The 19,112-nt window shown below is 36.1% G+C and overlaps 1 protein-coding gene across 2 annotated transcripts in view; it reads right to left on the reverse strand.

Moving 5' to 3' along the window:
- Nucleotides 1-19,112, reverse strand: part of NBEA (neurobeachin) — a gene marked incomplete at its 5' end in the record, with an annotated part of 454,102 nt that overhangs the window by 43,463 nt on the left and 391,527 nt on the right. For both annotated transcript variants that reach the window (XM_084201080.1, XM_084201079.1), the window contains 2 exons: nt 1,102-1,269; nt 11,604-11,756. In XM_084201080.1, coding sequence (XP_084057206.1) covers nt 1,102-1,269; nt 11,604-11,756 — 321 coding nt within the window. The remainder of the gene's footprint in view (nt 1-1,101; nt 1,270-11,603; nt 11,757-19,112) is intronic.

The following is a 19,112-nucleotide window of genomic DNA, read 5'->3' on the forward strand; positions in this document are numbered from 1 at the left end:
TGGTAAAAAAAAACCAACCAACCAACCAACCAACCAAACAAAAAATTCCCAAAACCCTAATTCAAACCAAAACAAAACCAAATCAAATTAAAAAACCCAAAACAAACAAACAAACAAAAAACATGAAAAAACTCAGTGGTTAGCTGAATGAATGCTTTTTGGAATTTACTTCTTTCTGAAATCTGTAGATTTCTGCCTGCAAGATTGGAAACAAACAAACAAACAAAACCCCATTGCCTGGCAATGTACATTATGCCTGTTTTGCATACAGCAGATGGCAGCTATCTGGGGGAATGGAAGATTGTGTGTAGAGCTTCATCACAGCAGTACTCATCTAGCAGCTGTTGCTTCCTCACACTTTCCACCAAATTTCAATTGTTTTAGGCAACAAATGAATGTTGCTAGAAAATCATCATGCAAATTAATAGGTACTAGAAAACCATCATTAAAATTATTAGTGTTCGTGAAAACAAATACAGTCACTGGAAGGAAATGTAGCAGGATATCTAGAACAATTTTTTTTTAAAATTTACTGATTAATTTAAAACACTCACTTGTATATATTGCAAAAGTATATATCTATTTCATTCATGCACATATATAAACATAAGTACTTGAATGCACAACAAATAGAAAGCATTTTCTATTTTGATAGCAATTTGATCATACTTTATGTGATTAAAAATAATTTAAATATTTGCTGCAGCCGCTCTAGAAAATACATTCTTTCTCAGACACATTTTCACCATCATCTGACTGTAAAGGTTAGATTTTTGTTCTCTATGACTACGATGCAGGTTTTTTCCCAGTTTCTTAGTTCTACCAGGTGAACTTAATACAAGTAAATTATAAAACATAGCAGACAGTATATTAAAGAATATACATTGCAATGTAATTTCCTACACCATAACTGAATATTAAATCTATTAGGTTCATTTGTTTCATTGCTAGTTGATTCATACTTGCTTCTGAAATCACCTGGGGCCTAAATTCTGAATCAAGTCAAACACATCCATTTTGTTCAGCAGTGAAAGATAGGAAAAGTACCATTTCTTGTGAGATGACAGCAGTTTTTAGCATGAAATGACAGTAAACACCTACCTCCCTGAGGACAGGATCAGTGATACTGTCCAGGTTCACAGAGCCTTCATATGTTAGGTAGTGGAAAACGTTGAGTGCACGCACGGCTTCTGGTCCTCGTTGCTTGTAGCCAAATATAAGGTCAATCCACTGATGAAGCTGACATGATACAAACTCGCTTTCCAGGGCCTGCAAGTGAAATTCAGGATTAGGAAGTAACTGAGAAAACACAGCAGGCATCATTACATTTTCTCTTCAGGCTTTTTTGATCTATTTGAAATCTTTCAAACATTAAAAAAAATTAACTTATTCTATTGAGAGAAGCATCAAAAAGATAGTCTCTTTTTCCTTTACCTTTATATCATGCTAATTTTCTTCTCAGCTGCTGTGTTTCTCCTAGCTGCAAGTATTTTAATAATTACTGGGCTTTTCAATTAGGCTAGTTAATTTGTCAAAAAAAAAAAAAAGATGGAAATGGGAAAGAATTCAAAAAAGCAGTCTTCTAACTAATTTTCAAACTAGTCATAATTAGTTTTAATTCAAAAATGGAAATTCCTCCATTGTTTTTATCACACTGCCACTACTCAGCATGAGCACTTCCTAGCTAGGACAGAACTTCACGTTCTTCTGAGGAAATTTCAGATTTTACAAGCTGATAAACTTTGGGAAAATATTACTTCTTTTTTTTTCATTTACATTAAAAGAGGCTGCTTCAGAACTAATCATCAGGTGCTGTAGTACCATGTCATGCCCTGCTTACTGGCAGCAGCCCCCTCCTCACCACCAGACAAGAAGGTCCAGCCTCAGACAAGGCAAACCATGCCTGGGTCATCATGCAACCATTCCTCAGAGATTTTCTCTGTAATACTCCTCATGGAAGAGGAACTCTGCGCTTTGGTGAAAAACTGGACTCTTTTCTGTCAAAACCAGTGACTATTATCTCTGATGAAAATGGATGGGAAGGCTCAGGCTTAAGAGCTGACATGTAGCTCAGTTTTCAAGGGCTTAAGTTCAGCATACCATAAAAAGCCATAAAGAAATCTTGCAGGCAACCACACAAAATTTTGGTTTTTTCCTTTTCAAAATCAGAAGCCATCATATGCATAACGCAATATTATTAAAATATGACTGAATACTAATATGAAGTGAATATGACATGACTGAATACTAAATAATATTACACATAATATTATTTAGTTTCAATTCATGCCTCCCAACAAATAACTTTAAAATGCCATGTCCTTAATTATATTGTACTGTGCATGTACAAAATGATACAGTCAGCAACTACATCATTCCATATAATCTTTTCCACAGGACTTTTACATCAGTTAGAGCGCAAGAGGCTAGCATGCAAGGATAAAATTAAGTATGCCACAGCAACAACTAATAAAGCATTTCCTTACTTTTAAATTATCAATTTTTAATGTTCCTTTTGTATGTAATAAAGATTTAAGGATCTAGAATTTAAAGCCAGTTATCTTTCTAGCATCTACCTCAAATCCATTTGCAGCAATCAGCCTAAAAGTTCTCTTGAGCATCTGAATTCTGCATAATTTCTTTTGATCTGTATATATTTAATATTATTTTATTTGTTTATTAACATGTAATTAACGAAAAAAAGGTATTTCTTTGGTCAAAATTAGCATTTTTTTTCTAGAATATTAAGAGCATTTCAGGAAAACAGAAAAACTTTTGATTACTCAAAGATCAGACAATACATTTGAAAAAAATAGATGCCTGGTTTAAACGAGTGTATTTCACACTTTTCTCATCTTATATCCTCTCACTGCTATTAGAATCACAAAAACATGGAACCATTGGACAGTTTGAGTTAGAAGGGACCTTAAAAGGTCATTTAGTTCAACCCCACTGCAATGAACAGGGACATCTTCAACTACTTCGGATTGCTCAGAGCCTTGTCCTGTCTGACCTTGAATGCTCCCAGAGATGACACACTGGGAAACTTGTTCCAGTGTTTCATCATCCTATAAACTATAAAAATTTTTTTCCTTATATCTTGTCTGATCAATCTTCTTTTCATTTAATGCCATTACCCACTGCCATGTCTCAACAAGTTCTGCCAAAAGTTTGTCCCCATCTTTCTCATAGGACACTTGAAGCACTGAAAGGTCACCATAAGGTCTCCCCAGAGTCTTCTCAAGGCTGGACAATTCCAGCTGTCTCAGCCTGTCTTCATAGGAGAGATATTCTGGAACCTGGTCCTCTTTGTGGCCCTCCTGTGGACCCACTCTAACAGGTCCATGTCCTTCCTGAGGACCCCAGAGCTGGATGCAGCACTCCAGATGGGGTCCCTCCAGAGCAGAGCAGAGCAGAAGGGCAGCACCTCCCTCGACCTGCTGCTCATGCTGCTTTTAGTGCAGTCCAGGATGAGGCTGGCTTTTCAACCTGCAAAGAGACTTTCTTGGCTCATGTCCAGCCTCTCATCCACCAGCATCCTCATGTCATTTTGGCAGGGCTGCTCTCCATCTGTTGCCCCCCAGACCGTGTGGATACTGGCGGTTGCTCTGACCCAGACACACCACCTTGTACTTGGTCTTGTTGAACCTCATGAGATTCTCATGGGCTGCTCCTTTTACTTGTTCTGGTCCCTCTGGACAATATCCCAGCCCTCAGGTGTGTCAACCACACCACTCAGCTTGGTAGCATCTGCAAATCTGCTGAGGGTGCACTCGATCCTACTGTCTATGTCATTGTTGAAGATATTAAATGGTGCTGGTCTTAGGGCAGACCACCACTTGTCACTGATGTCACCAAGCTGATGCAACTGTCCAATCAACTCCTTATTTACTGAACAGTCCACCCATCAAATCCATCTCTCACCAATTTAGAGAGAAGAATGTTGCAAGGGATCATGTCAAAAGCCTTACACAAGTCCAGACAGATGACACCTACAGCCCTTCCCTGGCCCACTGATGCTGTCACTCCATCATGGAAGGCCTCTTGGTTGGTCAGGAAAGACTTTCCCTTGGGGAAGTTGTGTTGGCTGTTCCAAATCACCTTCCTGCCCTCCATGTGTCTTAGCACAGCTTCTAGGATGATCTATTCTATGGTCTTCCCAGGCAAGTGGTCAGTAGTTCCCAGGGCCCTCCTTTCTAGTGTTTCTAAAAATGGGAGGAATGTTGTCCTTTTCCCAATCATCAGGGACTTCTCCTGACTGCCATGACATTTCATGGAGAGTGGCTTGACAACTAGGTCAATCCCTCAGGACTCTGGAATGCCATCAGGTGCCATAGACGCATGCTCAGGTTCCTCAGGCGGCCACCAACTTCATCTTCTCTTAAAGTGGGAGGGACATTTTGCAGTCAAGTAACTTGAGAGGGGTGGGAAGAGAGGTTGCCATTGAAGATTCAAGTAAAAAGTACCCTGAGTACCTTGTTCATTGTGACCAGTTTATCAGTCATGCGCATGAGGGGTATTGCACTTTTTTTTGACCTTTCAAGATAAAAGACTTAAGAGAATTGAACACATATGTTATATTTCCCTAAGGCAGTTTCCACTTGCATGACCAGCCCTTACTCAGCACCTTTTCATTCTAGAGAAGGTCTTACTGACCCTGGCAGGTTTGGAGAACTTATATTTCACATGGATTAATAGTTATTTAATAATTTATTAAAATATCTACTTTTTAACAGCTGCATATCATCTCTTTGTCTCCAATTCTTTAAACAGATTTATCATACTATGTTTGCAGGTATAATGGTCCTTAATTCCATGGGAAAGTACCTTAGTTTCTTGAAGAAACTTTGAGGAAATTTATAGCAAGGGAATATAATTATTTTGAGCTATATATTTAAGAAGAGTGGAAGCTGCGTGGTTTGGTGTAGAATTTAGGGAAAGGACCAGAGCAGAAGATGGAGAGAGGAGCCAGAGCTGTGAAGAAGAAGGGCTCTTCATGGGCCTTAGCACTGCACAGCCTCCAGCTGCAGGATGAAATGGGTGCTGTGTGATGTTCATGGCCTCCCAGCCAGGGCATCCCGCAGGATATGGCACCAGGCATGGTGCCATACAAAACAGGAAAGGTGCCCTCAAGAAAGGACCACCAAAATGCTACAAAGTTTCGCCCCACCCTCAGTGGGTCAAGGCTTTATAATCTGGATTTATTTTAGTCTGGGGAAAGCTTCTTGTATCAGGTCTGACCTGGTTTCTTCCAAGTACTTCTGCAGCGCTGCTCATGCAATACTTGCAGAATCCTCTCCCTAATTTGCTCTAATGCACAGGCTACTCCCCCTCCATGTAAGTGCCTCCTGAAAATTTATGAGCTGTTCACTGTCAATGGTACATCGTTTGGCTTCTCAAGAATATGCAATGCTCAGTAGGGAACAGGGTGAGGGAATTTTCTATATAAAACATAATTTGTAGGTACAGTAGGAAAAACATACAGAAAAAGACAACAATAAAATCCTTAAAATAGGCTGGTGATGGCCATAAAAAGCAGCACTTTGGATTTAAATTATTTTGAGGGCTTTAATTTTATGACCATTTTTTAATATGAGCTATAGAAACATTTTTTTAAATAATAATTATTACTTATATAATTATGTAATAATAACTATATCATTTGTAATATGGTTTTTAAAGATTCTTAAAGTTAAACAGAAATGAGCCAACAACCACCTTGTTATCTATCATAACTAACATGTACACAAAACAGAGTTTTATTCAAGCACTCCTAAAATTAACTTGTTTGAACAATTATTAGGGCTTCATTTTCAAATAACAACATTCCAGTCAAGTTTTTTTTCATGAGTTTTGCTTTAAGGAAGGTGTTTAACATGTTATTGTTTCCAGTGGAGTGAGATTTATTGTTAATAGGTAAATTGCTAGCATTATTATACCTCTAGTGTATACATATTTTGTGGGTTTTGCATGTTTACAGGCAAGTGTATGCACATATGTTCCACAGGCTGATAATATGACCTGTAGCTGTTGTAAAATACAAAGAGGTGTTATAAGTTGATGTTAAGACTAAATAAAGTCATTATAAACCAAATTGCTCCTTACTATAGCTCTTTTCTGACCTTTATGAACACTGCACACTTTCCCCTATGCTCATTCTAATTTGATGTTAAAGGTATTTTTCCCAGGTATGTCAGTAGGAGGCAGTGGTTTTTATTGCAATACAGACTTTATGCTGTGTAAAACATCAGAAGTTCTGGATTTATAAAATATCTCTCCAGGTATTTTTTGTCACCAGAGAAGTGGAAAACCCTGATGCTGCTCTCTGGACCATGGTTGCACCTTCTCTTTCCGCAGTTCCTGCCTTGCTGCCTTGCCCTCCATATCCATATGCTTCTGTCTTTCCAAAAAGCTTTCCATTTTGCTATTGAATTATATGTAACATATATTTAAAGATATTTTCCTGTTATTACTCTGAGATAGTTTGGTTTTACAGATCTGCTCAAAACCAGATCATCAGCCATTTCAGCCTATGAGCTGGGTTTCTCTTCTCTCCCCTCATATCCATGGTCCTCTGCAGCAATTGTGGGTTCTCTCCACCAAATATTTCTCTTCCTCAGTTACCATTCCTTGCACATACTATCAAAGAGAAATCCTTGACTTTCCTCATAAAGTATTTCAGGCAATACTGCTATCTGAGATTAGTTATGTTCTTTTAAGCGAAGTAATATTTTAATAGAAGTGACAAAGAAGTACACTATACAGATTTCAGTTATTCAGGGATGTCTGCAGACAAACTGATCCTTTATGTAAGCGTCTTCATGATATAAGTAAGATTCTTCAGCAGCATAGCAAGTTAAAAAAAAATCACTGCTAAAAGTAATTAAAAAATCTGAAGTAGATTGAAACCCCTTTTGCCTGAATAAGTTTTAGTTGCATAACCTTGGCAATACACAAAATAAATTCAAAGCGACTTTTGAGGAAGTAATATCAAGTCTTATCTACTGCTTATCTGGTAGAAAAGAAATATTAATTGCTGCTGAATCACAATTCAAGGAAGAGGAAAAGATCTTCCAGATTCTCATAGCACAGAGATTTCATACTAGGTATTTCTAATGACTATTCAAGAAGCTTCTTAATTATGAAATACTATGCATGCTTCTGAATAGCCAGGGAATGGTACAAAAATGCAATTGGCAGCAGAGGAGTGCAAATAAATCATTTTAGAGACAGAAAGAAAATTCAATCTTAGCAACAGTTATGTAATAGGAACAAAATATGTATAACAAAACCAAGACATCATTTAGTCTTTCAAAAGTATAATTTATCATGAATACATTTTTCTCAGCACTGCAATTTGTAATTTAATATGTGCATAAGCCATAATTAAAATATCATTATAATTAACTTTGAATTACACAATCTTGCATCTTTTGTTTCAAAACTAAAGAATGCTTATTATGAAAGCTGTGCTTCAGTGTTTCACAGTGGTGTTCCCTGCCTTGATTTAACATGCTTGACTTACTGACTGAGTCTGTTCTATTTCTGGCTCTTGGACTGCTCTGAGTCTGTGGGGACTGAGAGGCTGAGTAGGACTACAGATGCACATCTGTGGAAGGTTTTATGCGTGGATTTTTTTCCCCTGGTAAACTGGGAGATTATGATTGATGAACCCAGCATTAGGGTAATGTTATCAGGGACACTTTCTGCCTCTGTCCTTTATACCGTTGCTGAGGTCAGACCATAATCATGTTAGCATTGAACATAGTGCTTTATTAATGTTTCATGAGTAACTCCATAGTAATCAGTCTAGCTTTGTATGGATAAATAAAACTGCTACAACAATCCCTGGTGTATAAATCGAATGTTGAAGATACTGTAATAGGTCTTGAAAGTAACTTGATTGTCTTTTCCAGTCTTTTTAATAAGTCTAATTTTCACAAGTTTAAAGGAATCTCTTTTGATGGAAAACCACTTCCACTTCAATGTTTATTTTGAAGTGTAAAACAACCAGCTGAACAATCAAATGATACAATAAAAAATCCCAGCCTGCTATTTATTCATTTGCACAGAATCTTAGTAAAGCTTGTTAACGAACTGGTTAAATTGTGCTGACTTATGACAATGTGCCTCTGTGATGTTTCCTAGGCTGTTACGTGTTTTCTTTGGTAAGTATCAGGATGAAATGATGGCATTCTTGTTGTTATTTAAAGAAAATGTTTACATTCATAAATGTGCAAGTAGTATATAAGGATTTTTATTTACTCCCACAAAAAATTACACATAATATATGCCCACAGAAAGCACCAAAAAAAAAAGAACAAAAAAAAAAGAACAAAAGAAAACAGCATCAGCTATGGAAAAAAAGATCCCACCATGTTACGCACTACCACATAGGATTCTTCCCACTGAAATGAAATTACTACTGCTGATTTTAATAGATAAGGGATCAGGGAAACCCTTACTTGAAACATTCCCTAGTTTTCTGTAAACATATTCTCTACTTGTTTTGCTAAGTTGCCGTAGAAATTCCAGGCTTGCACAAGCTTGCTGTGTTTTACACATCAGCATCACACCCTGGCTATTTTTTTTCCGCAAGAAAAAAATGCAACAGCCAAAGCCTGGCCTGGAGATGACCTAACTGAATAATACATCTGCTGGCTGGTTCAAATAATGGAATCTGACATTAGGAAGGGAATGTCAAACTTTCCAATCCCTTTGTATTTTTTCCTTTGACCAGTTTCATTCCAGTGACCAAAAAACTGGGGTACCAGCAGTTTGTTGTGTGTGTTAAAAAAACCCTACATGAGGAAGTTTTTCTAAAAATTATAACACATTCAAATTATTACATTTTAAAACTGTAATTCCATTACTTCTTACTATACATACTATCTGCATTTTCATGAAAAGGATTATCCTTCTTTAGCTACTTGCTCTTCATAATAAGCTTTGTAAAATATTATGCATATATCATGCTCTTTAAACTCCCAAAGTTATTCACTTTGCTTTTATCCTCTGAATTCCATCCAAATGTGAATGCTTCTGTTTTCTAGTCACCCAGAAGTGAATCCAATATTCCAGGTGCAGTCTCAAAAGGACCATAGATGGGTACAACTGTTTACATCCTCTGTGATGTAATGATTCTCCATAGATGGCATCAAAATACACTTATTTCTGGTGGATATAGAATTACAGAATTTTATCTAATCTAATTGCTGTTCATTGTCACCCCTACCTTGCTACTGCTCTATTTTTGGTACAGTTTTTGTTTCCAGACTTCTGCTTCTTATTATCTTCTATTTTTTCCTCCGGAGGTGATTTTCAGTCTATGTTCTGCATCTAGTTCAAATAAATCTATGTCTCTTTCTCCTGTTTTGTAGGCAGTTCCTAACTTTATTATTATTTTCAAGGTTCCTGACTGCCCATTTGAAGACAGCATGTATCTGTGTAGAGATGAATTTTAGCTCCTGATCATGCTCTTGCTAAAAGTAGATGATGGGGTGAATGAATAAAGGCCATGCAGAAACTGCCTCCTGGCAAAACTGTACAAGAATGGCATAATGCTCACATCTGTGAGGAAAAGGCTGGGAAACAGTAGAGGAAGGGTCTGATACAAATGGGTGAGAATTAGTGATTTTAGTAACTGCAAAGTACTCAATTATTTGAAGCCTGTAATTATGATACTAGTCTAGTCTTAACATTGGTTTGTCTGTCTCCTGGCAGTCTGAGCATACTTACACACACATGTGGAATCAGTCATTATCTCACTATCAAGTCCTGTAGCCCTAAGGGGGGCTAAATGCTATACTCTAAATTTGTGTAAGCAGCTGTTTTCTTCAATAGCACAAAACTTTTATGTGGAGAGCTGCTATGCTACTTTCCAAAAAGCAGGAATTGCACAAGGGAAATTAAATAAAATAAAGCTTAAGCTTTTTTCCAGGTGATCTCTTATCACATAGTGCCTTTTATCTTCCTAGTAATAATTCCAACATTGTCGAAAGAAAATATTAATGAAATACAATTTAATATAAAAGGAAGATTGTTACAAAATTTAAGAATGGGAGTCCTTACTGTGCATCTCTCATTATATCCCCCAATAGGTGGCATCTTGCTTCTCTGTTTTCACCAAGGAATCACACTTTGGTTCTTTCAGATGTCAAAACAAAACCTCTAGGTCAACTTTAGTGTGCTTACACCTGGGCTCAGTTTGGGTTTGGCCACAACCACAAACCAAAAAGGGCTCTGTGCACTCCAGAGACACCAGCCTGTGACTGCACATCCCACACTTGAGAATTCTAATGGACTCCAGGGATCCTTTCAGCACACCTCCTTCTTTTCTAGTAAAATTGCACTTGAATTTATTTTCAGCAGCTGAGACAATTACTTGTTTTTTAAAATAATTTTCCAATATATCTGGTATAAGAGAAATTGGCCAAGAAAGGTTGTTCAGCTTCTTCCTGTCAATGACAGAGTAATCTGTCAATGACAGAATACGTCTCCTGGTTTGTGTAGGACATTTCATATGTCTCAAGTGATGAGGTTGCCATCACTTCCTTAGGAGACTGTTGTACATGTGTCAAACCACTTATTCTTATAAGGATGCTTCTAAATCATCTACATCTAGGAATAGGTTTGGTTTTATAATATTCTTCTATTCTTCTGAATTTCATAGAGTTATTTTTTTCTATCAACTGCTGAAGATCAAGTTTCTTTAAATAGATAGTTCTTAAAATTAAGTTACCAAGCTGATCAGAAAAAAATCCCCAAAAATTCAGTACATTGCTAGACTTGCAATGCTACCACAAAAGCACTACTGGAAATAATGCATAAACTGAACAGTTCTGCATCTGAACAGTATGGAAACCCACAGCTTACTAAAATCATAGTCCTGACTCCTTAAGAAAGACAAGCAATATGCATTTTAAGGAAGAACTATTTCCAGAACAGTATGATACATTGAAGTATTGCTGGCCAAATCATCTGAATATACCTTGCTGTTCCTAAAATCTACTAAAAGCATACACATGCATTAATTTTATCAATATTAAAATAATTGTCTATCAAAATTAAAGAAAAATTGTACACCAGAAATGTTCTTTCTGCTTAAATTCTGGAGGGCACATGATGATTTACATCATAGTGCTTTTGCAGAATTTTTTCAAAGACTGCAGTTGTTTGCTTATGTTCACATTTCTACACTTCCAGCTCATCTTTATGAACAGGAAGTGCACATCTTCAGGTGAATAATGACTACAAGATGGCTTGCAAGATATCATCATTTATGGTATTTTTTTATTTTTTGATGTAGAAGATGGTGAGGAGGAACAGACATAAATTTTTCAGGCTATCTTGCATTTCCAGGCTCATGCAGGTCTGATTCTTTTTCATGAGAGAATAAATAACTGAATTTAACTTTCCATAATTTGGGCACATGGAAAGAAAATCTGCTATAAAATTAAGGGTTCTGCCAATTAAGACAGAATGCAAAGTCTTTGCTTTCTTTATTTTATTTCTCTAAATCTAGTCCTAAAGAGATGAAAAACAGAACTAGGTTAGCTAACTAAAATACAGAACCCCTTAGACTAAATTAAAGTACAGCTTACCATCCTGTTGATACGGACAAAATCTTCAGGTTTCTTGGCCCAGGGAGGGAGATCAACATCATTCACAACAATTTCATCTTCCCTGATTCCTAGATTGTAGCCATTACTGTTGACAAACATCTCAGGTAGGTAGTAAAATTCTGGAATTAACTCCTAGCAGGGAGAAAACACACAATGAGACTTCACATTTAACAGAGATGCTAAATGGTACTCCAAGAATAAGGCTCTCTTGTACTACATATTAAAGCATTCCTGGTTTTTTTTTAATGTTTCTGTGCACCTTTTTAAAGAAATTTTAATATCCTGCTTTCTTTGACTTACAGCCTGCATAATGAAATATTTAAACTGCTTTTCCCATATCTGCTTTTATGAAAAGCACAACTTTAGATAAGGCACTGCATATGAGTAAAGGAGGCTTCTTCAGAATAGTAGGTACAAGAAAATTTGTGCTAAGCCTTCAATATGAAATTATACTGGATATTTAAATTACTATTTAACAAAAATATGTAAAAAGGGAAAAATTTGCACATATAACAGTGTCTTGATCTTACTTTCTTTAATTCTTTAATTGCATAAGAAAAGGTGGTAAATTGATTACCTATATAATGAAAAATAATACATGGTGAAGATCTTTTTCTACTGTAAGAAAAATTCAAGAACAGACAGAGGGAAAAATATCAGTAAGACAAATGTCCTTCAGACAGATATACATGCTACTTAAAAAGTGAAAGATCAATAACTGCAATTTATAATAAACAATAGGTAACTTGGAGTGTGAAGTTTTCCCAATTTCCAGAACAGCTAAACAGGAATCCATTTTAACATAATGAATTTTGCTGTTTGCTCCTGTTATTTTAGCGCTAAGTATTGAACCGCAGTAAAAACAAAAAAGCTTTAAAGCTCACTATCTCTTCCCTAATATCCAGATAGGGATGAAATTCACCAAATTACATTGCTAAAAGCATTATGGCATTCAGCTGGGTAACATGATAAAAACTGATGACACAGCACCTGAAATCTGAGTCTCTTTGTGGTTCTTTCAAAGGCTGCAGATATGAGAAGCAAAAAAAAACCCCACTGCAGACACAAACTTATCTAATTAAATCTGATCTGCAACTCCATAGAGAATAGAGCAGTTAAAGCAACCTTTCAAATTTAAAAAAAAAAGTGTATTCATTACAATTTTAAGTATGTTTAGGAAGGCAATTTAATTACTTCTTTACATCATAATATACTAATATAGGTTAGACTAAAATGCAAATCCAATCAGTATCTAACTACTATAAAACATTAATCAAGTAAGACGTGCCTGAACCTGAATAACTCATCATGAAACATGCTACAAACCCAAACAGAAAAGAAAGAATTAAATTATTAGATGTAGTACATAATAAAACAACAGCCAGAGCAAAGCCAAAATGAGAGAAATCCTGAATATGCTATAATGTTAAAAGAAAAAAGATTCATTTAATGCCTATCTTAAGTTTTATTATAGACACCTCTAATTTATTCAGAGTATTTCTTAAAAGCAATCTTCCCCCCTTCCCCCAAAACACAACTCACTAAATCTCAGGTTCCAAAGAAAGCCCTTTGGTTTTCTCTAATGGAGCCCAAAAAAGAATGAATGGTCTTCAGAGCTGGAGAAAACTATACAGAAATCTTTCAGGACTTCAACAAATCACTAACTCAGAACTCATAACCCAACATATATTACCACACAAATCACTGACAAACTAAGAGTATTGCCTTAAAAAAGGGAAAAATTCAAAAGGACCTCAGAAATATCAAGAAGTCAAAGTTAATCTTAAAGCCAATATTCAAATGAAGCAGAATTTATTAAGAAAAAATTTAGCAACGTTTGTTTCTACTTTGTATAAAAGCCTTGAAGCACATAGCACCAGTTGCGATTACTATCCATTTTTATTCAGTGTGGTGGCATACTAACCTGCAATGTCACAGCAACCAAGTCCTTCGATTCCATTAAAGAAAAGTTATTTGTTAAATTTTCTTTTTCAGTTTTAAATGTCATAGCATGTAACTGTGGACTTTTACATCTAATATACCTGAAAGATTTGTGCTAGCCAGAGACACATCTAGTGTTTAACTGAGTTCTACTAACCTTTTGGCTGTGGGGGTATCTTGAAACAAAGGAATTTAAGTCACTGAGTATTTTTAAAGGTATTTCTATTTAGTAAGTTTATCTTTGCTGCTCTTTGCTTTCAGGGTAATTTAATGTTCCCTTGTCTGGAATAGCAGAAAACATAAATAGAAATAGAATAAACAAAAGTATGTGATTAACTTGCTTTATAAGATTTATTGTGTTGTGTATGTTTAGTTTGAGCTGTCTTATTCCTGTGCTCTGGAAGTTAACCAGTGCAAGACTTCTGAATCCTCTTCAACTAACACTCTCCCTAGAATCCTAATTATTTCAGTTACTCATCTCCTGGTAGGTTGTTTTGTTGGTTTTTTCCAAAGTAAAAAAAAACCAAAAAAACAAAAAAAACAACCACCAAACAAAAAAAAAAAAAACCTAAACATAATCTTTAAAAAATATTAACTAACCCACAGTGTTATAGTCTCAGCATTCTCTTCAATGTTATTTTTAGTGCAGCCTACAATTATGTTGCTTATTTGAGTACTATTTAGCATGAATTGAAATTTTTCTTGAAATGTGAGCCATGTTGCATGTGACCTTTCCCAGATACTTACATATTTCCCATACTTTGTATTAACCATTCAGTTTTCTTTCATAGCATTTGATGTTCCTCTTGTAATTTTGCTGTCTCCACTATTTACTATGCTAAGAAATCACAGCACTTAAAAATAGCTCAGATAAATATATCCCCTTCTCATTTCTAGAGGATGAATTAGTATATACTAAAACACAGGTCCAGTATGAAAGCCTGTGGCATCCTGTACATACGAACTTCAGATTCGTGTATTTAGCTACTCAGATGCATAGAAAATACAACCAAGCTAGAGATGGTTGATAAAAATTTTGGTTTGTACATTGTTTATTCTGCTGTGAGAAACTGAAGAAGCTGTCTCCTCTATCTCATGACAAAGGCAGGCAGTGGCTGGGCATAGAATGGCAAATATCCTCTTCCCCAGGGCCCCTGAGCATATTTCACTAAGAGAAGTATAAACTGGGAGAGGCAGAGAGAGGAAGGATTAGCAAGGACAGTGAGGCAGAAAGGATGGAGCCCAGGAGGTTTCTGGGAAAAGGAGCAGACAGGAGTGAACCTCAGAGGAGACGACAAGATGACAACCGGGGCCCAGAGAGAATCGTGTTAACTAAGAAGCCACTGAAAGTTGCAAGAATGTACAAAAGAATGCAGGAAAATATAACACTAGCAAGGGCTGGAGTTATTTTCAAAACCTCTTGACATTTTTCTCAGCTAGAGTTTGTTTTTAATTTGTTTCACAAATGGGAATGTGCCAGTTCATATTCTAATAAAGATTATGACTTGAGAGAGGCGCTCTTTTGATGCTTTTTCTGTTATGGACAGGAAACAGATACCTCAAAAAATAGCTGTTTCAGGGTGATATTCAGAGAGGTGGCTGGGTCCATTCCTCTGTTCCAGATGAGGTTCAGCTATTACAACTATCCTGCAAGATATCTGTCTACCCTGTTTTCCCAGAATTTGAGTGAGAGCAATTCCACAATTCTTCCATCAACTGGTCTCAGTGCTCTTCATCTGGGGAGTTTTACCTAATAACTGCCCTGAATCCTTCAATCTAAGTAAATTTTCCCTCATCCTAGCAATCAATCCATTCCAGATACAGAGAATAAATTACTGTTTTCTCTTTGCATTGTTTCTTGCATGTTTGAAAAGCATTATTTACCAGATTTACAGCCTTCAAGCTCCTAAAAGTCTAAATTAAGGATAATGATGTATGGCTCCATTGTTATTGTTACAGAAATGCAAAATATTCCTCTAACCTTTCTAAATCAGCTAGCAAATTTATTGCTAAACAGTCCATAACTTAATTTACTTCTTTATATACTTTGGCCATATCATATTTTGTCACATGTTCATCACACAGAAGCCAAAATAAATGTTTTTTTCAACCTCTATAGTCTTTACATTGGAGATGGAGATTGCATACTTTTCTGACAGCATCTGCTATTTTTCATTCACTTCAGAGCAGAGTGTAATTTGTCATACAACACAGCTTTTTACAAATCACCAGTTTCATACTTCAGAAGTGTCATTGTTAAATTCACCCTGAAGATAGGGACAAGGAGACTCAAAAATTAGCGGGGGAAAAATGTATCTCAGAGATAGTATTTACGTCAAGGGATAGGACACAGAGGACCTTCTGTCTTCAAATCTGCTTTCTGCTTGACAGACAAAATAGTTGATAAGAGGTTTCTTAAAAATCCTATTGCACCTTCAGTGTCACTAGTGGTAAAAGGCAAATGTAAAGCCAGATCTGTGCAAAGAAATGCTAGTTTGAAGCTACCATGACTTTGAGAAATTTAGGTTTCAAGCTACAAATGTTCATGAAACATAAATCTCAAAATATTTTTTCCTACAATACATACATTGTGTCAGCCAGTGCAAATCAAGACATGAAGGAAAATATCAAAACAAACAAACCCATAAAACAGCTTCCCTACAAGTTACATCATTTAGCAGGCATAAAATGAGGGAATGTAAAGAAAAAATACACAGAAAACCAAACTTTTAAAAGTCTGGAATTTTTTAAATATCCACAGACCAATTAAGCATTTTAAATGCATATGTTATTGCATGCAATTCAGCTGACCTATAATTTTGCATTAACTGAAACTAACCAGTAAATATTATTGGCTTCATTGCTCTTGCCAAAAGACATTGAAGGTTGTAAATAAATCTTTCTGCATACATTACCTGTCACGGGTAATTTCTTACCACAAGAAATATCTAGAGTTCAAAGAGTTAATAAAAATAGGGATTTTAGTGATCTAAATCTATTTGCAGTAATTTCTGTCTAGTTGTCCTTGACATTTCATCAGCTGGTAACCTCCTCTGCTCCCCTTTCATTCACACTTCTAATAAGACAGGTTAGCTTTCCATCATTTAATAGTCAGCTGCCTTTCAAACCGCCCAAGAAGCTTGGCTCTTCTCACATGAAGAATGATGCAGTAAAGCTACTGAAGGGTGTATAAAAAAAAAAGCAAAATGAATATTATAACAGACATTTCTTGTCTGTAAATGTGATCTCTTGTTTATTTTAATAGCTATACTAAAACCCCAAGGTATAGTTAACAGTATTATATGCCTTGTGTCTTCATATAAGGAAACATCCCCCAAATGCATTTTCTAATTTACAAGCCTGTGACAAATCCAAACTGCTGAGAAATTAAACTTTAAAAATATGTCTTCAGGTGATAGAGGACTGCTATTAACACTGTTATAATTGTACACCACTTGCATAAAATCTGACATTTCTGTTTAATATATTTTGCTAAGGGTATGCCATTTTATGGCCTCCCAATGAAATCAAATTCAACCCAGACGTTTTCACTTTTCTATTATAATTCACTTCAAGGTTTTAAAGCTTCCATTTCTTTTTCTTTCTTTCTTTTCCTCCCAAAAGGTTGATCCCCTGGCATCCATTAATTCCACAAGAGTCTAGTCCTGGGTCAATGAGTCAGTCATGAGTTCCTCCATCTCACACCAAAGCACTTTACTGACATTTTGTCAGAGCTACCTTTCTAACTTCTAAACAGACTATCCAAAAAGTAATATAACAAGTTTGAGAGGTATTAGGAAAGATTAGCGTCTGAACAGGAGGTTCTGGGGAAGTCAATGTTACCAAAAACTGGAGGGGGGAGGGGGAGGGGGGGTTAGAAAAGAAAAAATGTGCAAGCTGACTGGCCAAGTTATGGTCATTTCCGGGTGACTTGCTTCCTCAAAGGTCACCCCGCGAACGTTCATTCTTCCTCCAGCTTGTACTGATTATCTCGAGAGAAGGTCGATGTTGATAAAGGGAGACACAATAAAATAAACTGTGTTATCCAGGTTCTCCCTTGTGTGTTACCACTCTAACACAGCACATACTGTATTAATTCTGTTACGTCCACTGTAGGTGAATGAGTCTCTTGAAAATGATCCAAAACAACCCGAGAGTAAGGAACAACATGGTATAAGTAAATCTTTAATCCTTTATTGAGCAATAATCTATCATACACTTCATTTTTCAAAGGTGGTCTACTTTTTGCCTCAATTTGAGATGCCAGGGTTACAGCTTGTTTTAAGGCTGATTAAGCTACTGCCACAGCCCTATTTTCATTAGCTCAGTGTGAAATAATTCAGTCCCAGAAGAGATTACATATATTTAAAGGGGAGTGGGAAGGAGGGAAAAGAAAAGGAGAAACAGAAAGAGAATGCCAGGGAGGACACAACCATGGGAGGAAAGGAGCTGGACACACAGAAATGTAAAGAGAGACGCATTCTTTTCAAATTTCAGGTACTTGGGTTTTAATTTTAATGCAGAATTCTGTGAAAGTGGTGTGGATGTATCTTTTCAGAAAACATTGAGGCTGTAAAAGAACAGTTGTGGAAAGCATCTGCAGTACTTAAAAATCTCAGTTAATTAATTAAAATTGACCTACTTCAGCACTAACTGAAACACTTGAAAATAACGTACCTCATATTCCTCTTCCTTAAACAGTAACTCATGTAAAAAACCCTCCAGATTTTACTTTCCTAAAAAACCTTTTTTTTTTTTTAATTAGACCTTGTTAATAAAGAATAAAGACACTTCATATAATTACTTAACACATGTACATGAGAGCAAAAATTGTGGCCATCTTACAACACACAGCAATGAAGAATGTCAGATTAATTCATTACACATGCTGTTTTAAAATTATTTCATAGCCTGTGCCACAATAATTTAAGAGATTAGTAAGATCAGAGATAAATGTACTTAAAGCAGCTCAGATGAATTGCAAATTTCTGATAAGGAATACATGAAAAAGGAACACTTGCTAGTCTTAACAGTTTTCAAAGTTTTCTACTTTGATGGATAGCCTCTATTCCATGCACTAAATATTTACCATAAAGACTTAAAAAATCTTTAGAATGGTAACAGAATTTACAGCATGTATATCACAAGGAAACCCAAACTGCCAAGCTCTTCCCCCCATCTATAGCTACACATGGAGCCAGAAGCTACACAAGTACACAGAAAACTTTAACAGAGAGCATACCTTCAGATTCTGTACTCACACATAACCTGTACACATCTTCTCTTTTGCACACTCTATACTTTCTAACAGGACTGCTGGTTAAATACTAATAGTTGCCAGACAGCTGACCACTAGTTTTTGAATAATTCACACTCTCAGAGCTGAAGCTTTTCTGTTGTGCAAGACAGTGGATGCTGCTCTTAGGAGAGTAACAAAAATTACCAGAAATTTTGAGGGATTTTCTTAGTAGTTCCCCAAACCTCTCTGCTTTTCAAGTCCCTGAAAACTTGATTAAAGTGTTTGAAAAGCCTGCAAGGCATTCAAAG

This window comes from Fringilla coelebs, assembly GCF_963513975.1.
Source record: "Fringilla coelebs genome assembly, chromosome: 2".
Lineage (NCBI taxonomy): Eukaryota > Metazoa > Chordata > Aves > Passeriformes > Fringillidae > Fringilla > Fringilla coelebs.